Source organism: Callorhinus ursinus, unplaced genomic scaffold (assembly GCF_003265705.2).
Source record: "Callorhinus ursinus isolate GAN/ISIS: 27379988/994484 unplaced genomic scaffold, GSC_fseal_2.0 scaffold15, whole genome shotgun sequence".
In the NCBI taxonomy this organism is placed as follows: domain Eukaryota; kingdom Metazoa; phylum Chordata; class Mammalia; order Carnivora; family Otariidae; genus Callorhinus; species Callorhinus ursinus.
Genome location: NW_027397077.1, coordinates 789,449 through 792,546, shown reverse-complemented (window position 1 = coordinate 792,546; position 3,098 = coordinate 789,449). Strand labels below are relative to the sequence as shown.

The window sequence follows — 3,098 nt, the reverse complement described above, 5'->3', positions numbered from 1 at the left end:
ACAGACCTCACTGTAACCCAGTGATGTTGACAAAGACTCCACTCCACGTCCAGTAAGGTCACGTTCGCAGGTACTTGAGATTAGGTCCTCACCATGTCTTTGTGGGAGGAGGCAGTGGAGACCAGAACGAGGAGTAGAAGAGAATGGGTGTTTGTGGAAGAACCCTTATAATGTTCTCAAAATGTTACGGTGTCCACTTGTCACGCATCGTGTGTTTAGGCGTGGCACGTGCTGGAAGTGGAGAGCTGCTGGTGTCCTTAGATGCAGGCCATACTCTCAGGGGTGAGGGGTGCAGAGCTGCCAGGAACGCGGAGTGGGAACCACGGGCTTGTTTTTAAGCTGCTCGCAGGACAGACTTCCTTGGCCTTTTGCATTGGTTTCTGTTGAGGACGTCGAAGTGGCCTTCCAGGCCCGTTCTAGCGACTGTCGGGCTGGTGGACATGCCTGATCCATGGTCTCAGGCCTCTGTGGGCTCCAGCACAGGGGCATAGAGGTGGTACCAGCACATGAAGGTTGTCTTCCACGACCCTCTCTGCCTTTGAGCTCTTCACGATTCCAGCATAACACGCAAGCATTCCAGGGAACAAGAAAAATCCAGTCAGCTGCCCAGCTTGCGCATCCCTTGCTTGGGGCACCATGAAACCCTTGGCTGACCGTCCCTTTCTCCCTCCAGACAATTTGCAGCGGGAGTTGATGACCACATGCCATCTGCTGGAAGAACTGGGGATTGGCAGTTTAGAAGAAAACGTGAAAGCTCTGGACCTGCTGAGCGAACTCAAGGAAACAACCCAAAAGAAGGATCTGGAGCTCCGAAGGTATTGCAGAAAAGATTTGAAGTTGGGAGCAGTGGGTCGTGCTCCAGAGAGGGGGCAGCTCTGGTGTTTTCAGAGGCTGGGGGTGCAGGGGTCTGCTGTGGCAGGGAGTGGGGCCTGGACAAAGCACCTTGAACTCAGCCCAAACCCCCGTGTCTGTTCTCAAGCAGCCACGATAGAAAGGGGGCTCTAGCGTCACCCGTCCTGTACTTGCCCAGAGTCAAAGCACTTCCGGTGCCCTTGGATGGGTCTGCTCGTGCTTGAAACGTCTCCTGGGGTAAGGGCTTGGGGTGATCTTCTTGGAACTTGTTATTGGAAGTATAATTACATATAGAAAAGGCATGGATCCGGGCACCTGGGTGGCTCAGTTGGTTAAGAAACTGCCTTCGGCTCAGGTCATGATCCTGGAGTCCTGGGATCGAGTCCCACATCAGGCTCCCTGCTCAGCAGGGAGTCTGCTTCTCCCTCTGACCCTCTTCCCTCTCCTGCTTTCTATCTCTCATTCTCTCTCTCTCTCAAATAAATAAATAAAATCTTAAAAAAAAAAAAAAAAGAAAGAAAAGGCATGGATCCTAACAGTTTAGTTGATGGGTTTCACAAACGTGTGCCCTAGGGAAGCAGCCCCCAGGCCGCAGTGCACCCCACAGCCTGCTCCCCCCAGAAAGCCCCCTCGGCACCATTCTCAGTGCTGAAGCTTTCCCCTGTGTTTTTTTTTTTTTTTTTTTTTTACCGTGGGGCTTTCCTCCTCATCTTCCCTAAAAGAATCTCATTTTGTTCTCCTTCGTAATGCTGAATGTGCTTCCTGAAATATCTAAAGCATTTGAAAGTTACTCGTAGAAAAGAGCTGCCGCCTACTATGACGTTTCCTTCTGTGTGCGCCCTCAGATGAGCTCAGCGTGCCTCAGAGGTTCCAGATTACAAGGGTCCCACGTTCGGCTGGCCAGACACGCTCCTTCAGGGTGTGTTTCCCCGCCGCCACTTACACTGTGTGAGGGCCACCCGTCCATTCATGGCATGGTTCCTGACGCGGTGTGGGTGTTCCCTAAATGTTTGGTGAATGAACGAACGTTCCCTCGCGCCTGCCGGGTGCTGTTCTTGCAGGGCCTCTCTTGAGTTCTGCTCAGGTTCGTTCTGTCCTTGGTTGTCTGCGCTGTCCCAGGAGCACACAGGAAGCAGCCCCCTTCCCCACATCGCAGCCGCGAGGGCCGCAGCCCCCCCCCCGGTTCTCTCTGGCTCCTGAGCACAGAGGGCGAAAAGGCTTCATCCATCCTGTCGTTTCTGCAGGAGCTTCGCCCAGGTGCTGGAACTCTCTGCCGAGGCAAGTAAAGAGGCGGCCTTAATCAACCAAGAGGTCTGGGAAGAAGCCCAGGGCCTGGAGGCCCCCAGCCGGTGGTACTTCAGCCAAGAAGGCGCCTGTGGGGAGGCCCCCGGAGAGGTTGGGACGCCACTCCTGTTGGGCGCCGGTGAGCCACATGCGGTGTGAGTCTACACGCAAGCTGTGTTCCCCCCTCACAAGTGGGGACCTCCTTGCAAACCGCCGGGAAGAAAGCCCATCCCCTCCCCCTGGATCAGGGCATACGTGTGCCATGGTGGCGCGTGTGTGACACTCTGGGAACTCAAGCACTTTAGACACTAGTTTAGCAATGTAGCTGTTTTTGTATGAGCGTATCACTTGTTATGTAAAGAATAAAACTTGTGCATTTGAGCCTCGGTTGCTATGTCAGGGACCAGGAGAAGGCTCGTGTTGTTTTAAGTTTTTCTGAACTTAACTTCCGTGGGAAGCCCCACGGAAGTCGCTCCTAAGCCTTGGGACCTCTGAGACATTGTGAGTGTTTCACTTGCATGGGGATTTCATGTTCTTTAGGTACGGGGTGCTTGTCCCTTTACTTTCCTTCAGCAAGTTCGGAGTTGGCCCTCCGGTGGAAGCTCTCCACCCAGTCCAGAGTCCCAGTGCTGTTGCCGGAGGCGCTGACAGGCTCTGGTCTACACCCCATGCCCAGTATGGCACAGAGTATCAGCCCTCCAGCTCCTGTCTACACTGCATGGGCTCCGGCCATCTGGGTGCTTCCCAGGTAGCGTGCCTGCATTGACTTTGGCTGGTTCCTGTTTACAAGCCTGTGTTACCGCACTGGGTACAGGAACGTTCCCCAGAGAGGCGCGGTATCCGTTGACATGCGTCTGAGTAAAGAGACGCAGCCACTGTTGCTAAGGCCACTCAAACATGCAGGGCTGTTCTTGTCCAGCTTCCGCCTTCGCCCCGCCGGCCCTTGCACTCCTCACCGGGCC

At 54.6% G+C, this 3,098-nt stretch overlaps 1 protein-coding gene across 1 annotated transcript in view; it reads left to right on the top strand.

Moving 5' to 3' along the window:
* The window catches only part of HAUS8 (HAUS augmin like complex subunit 8), a 23,020-nt gene extending 20,503 nt beyond the window's left edge, over nucleotides 1-2,517 (top strand). Inside the window, exons 9-10 of the mRNA XM_073901742.1 lie at nucleotides 567-815; nucleotides 2,097-2,517. Of these exons, the coding sequence (XP_073757843.1) occupies nucleotides 567-815; nucleotides 2,097-2,295 (448 nt within the window). The 3' untranslated portion in view covers nucleotides 2,296-2,517. The remainder of the gene's footprint in view (nucleotides 1-566; nucleotides 816-2,096) is intronic.
* The last annotated feature ends 581 nt before the right edge of the window (nucleotides 2,518-3,098 follow it).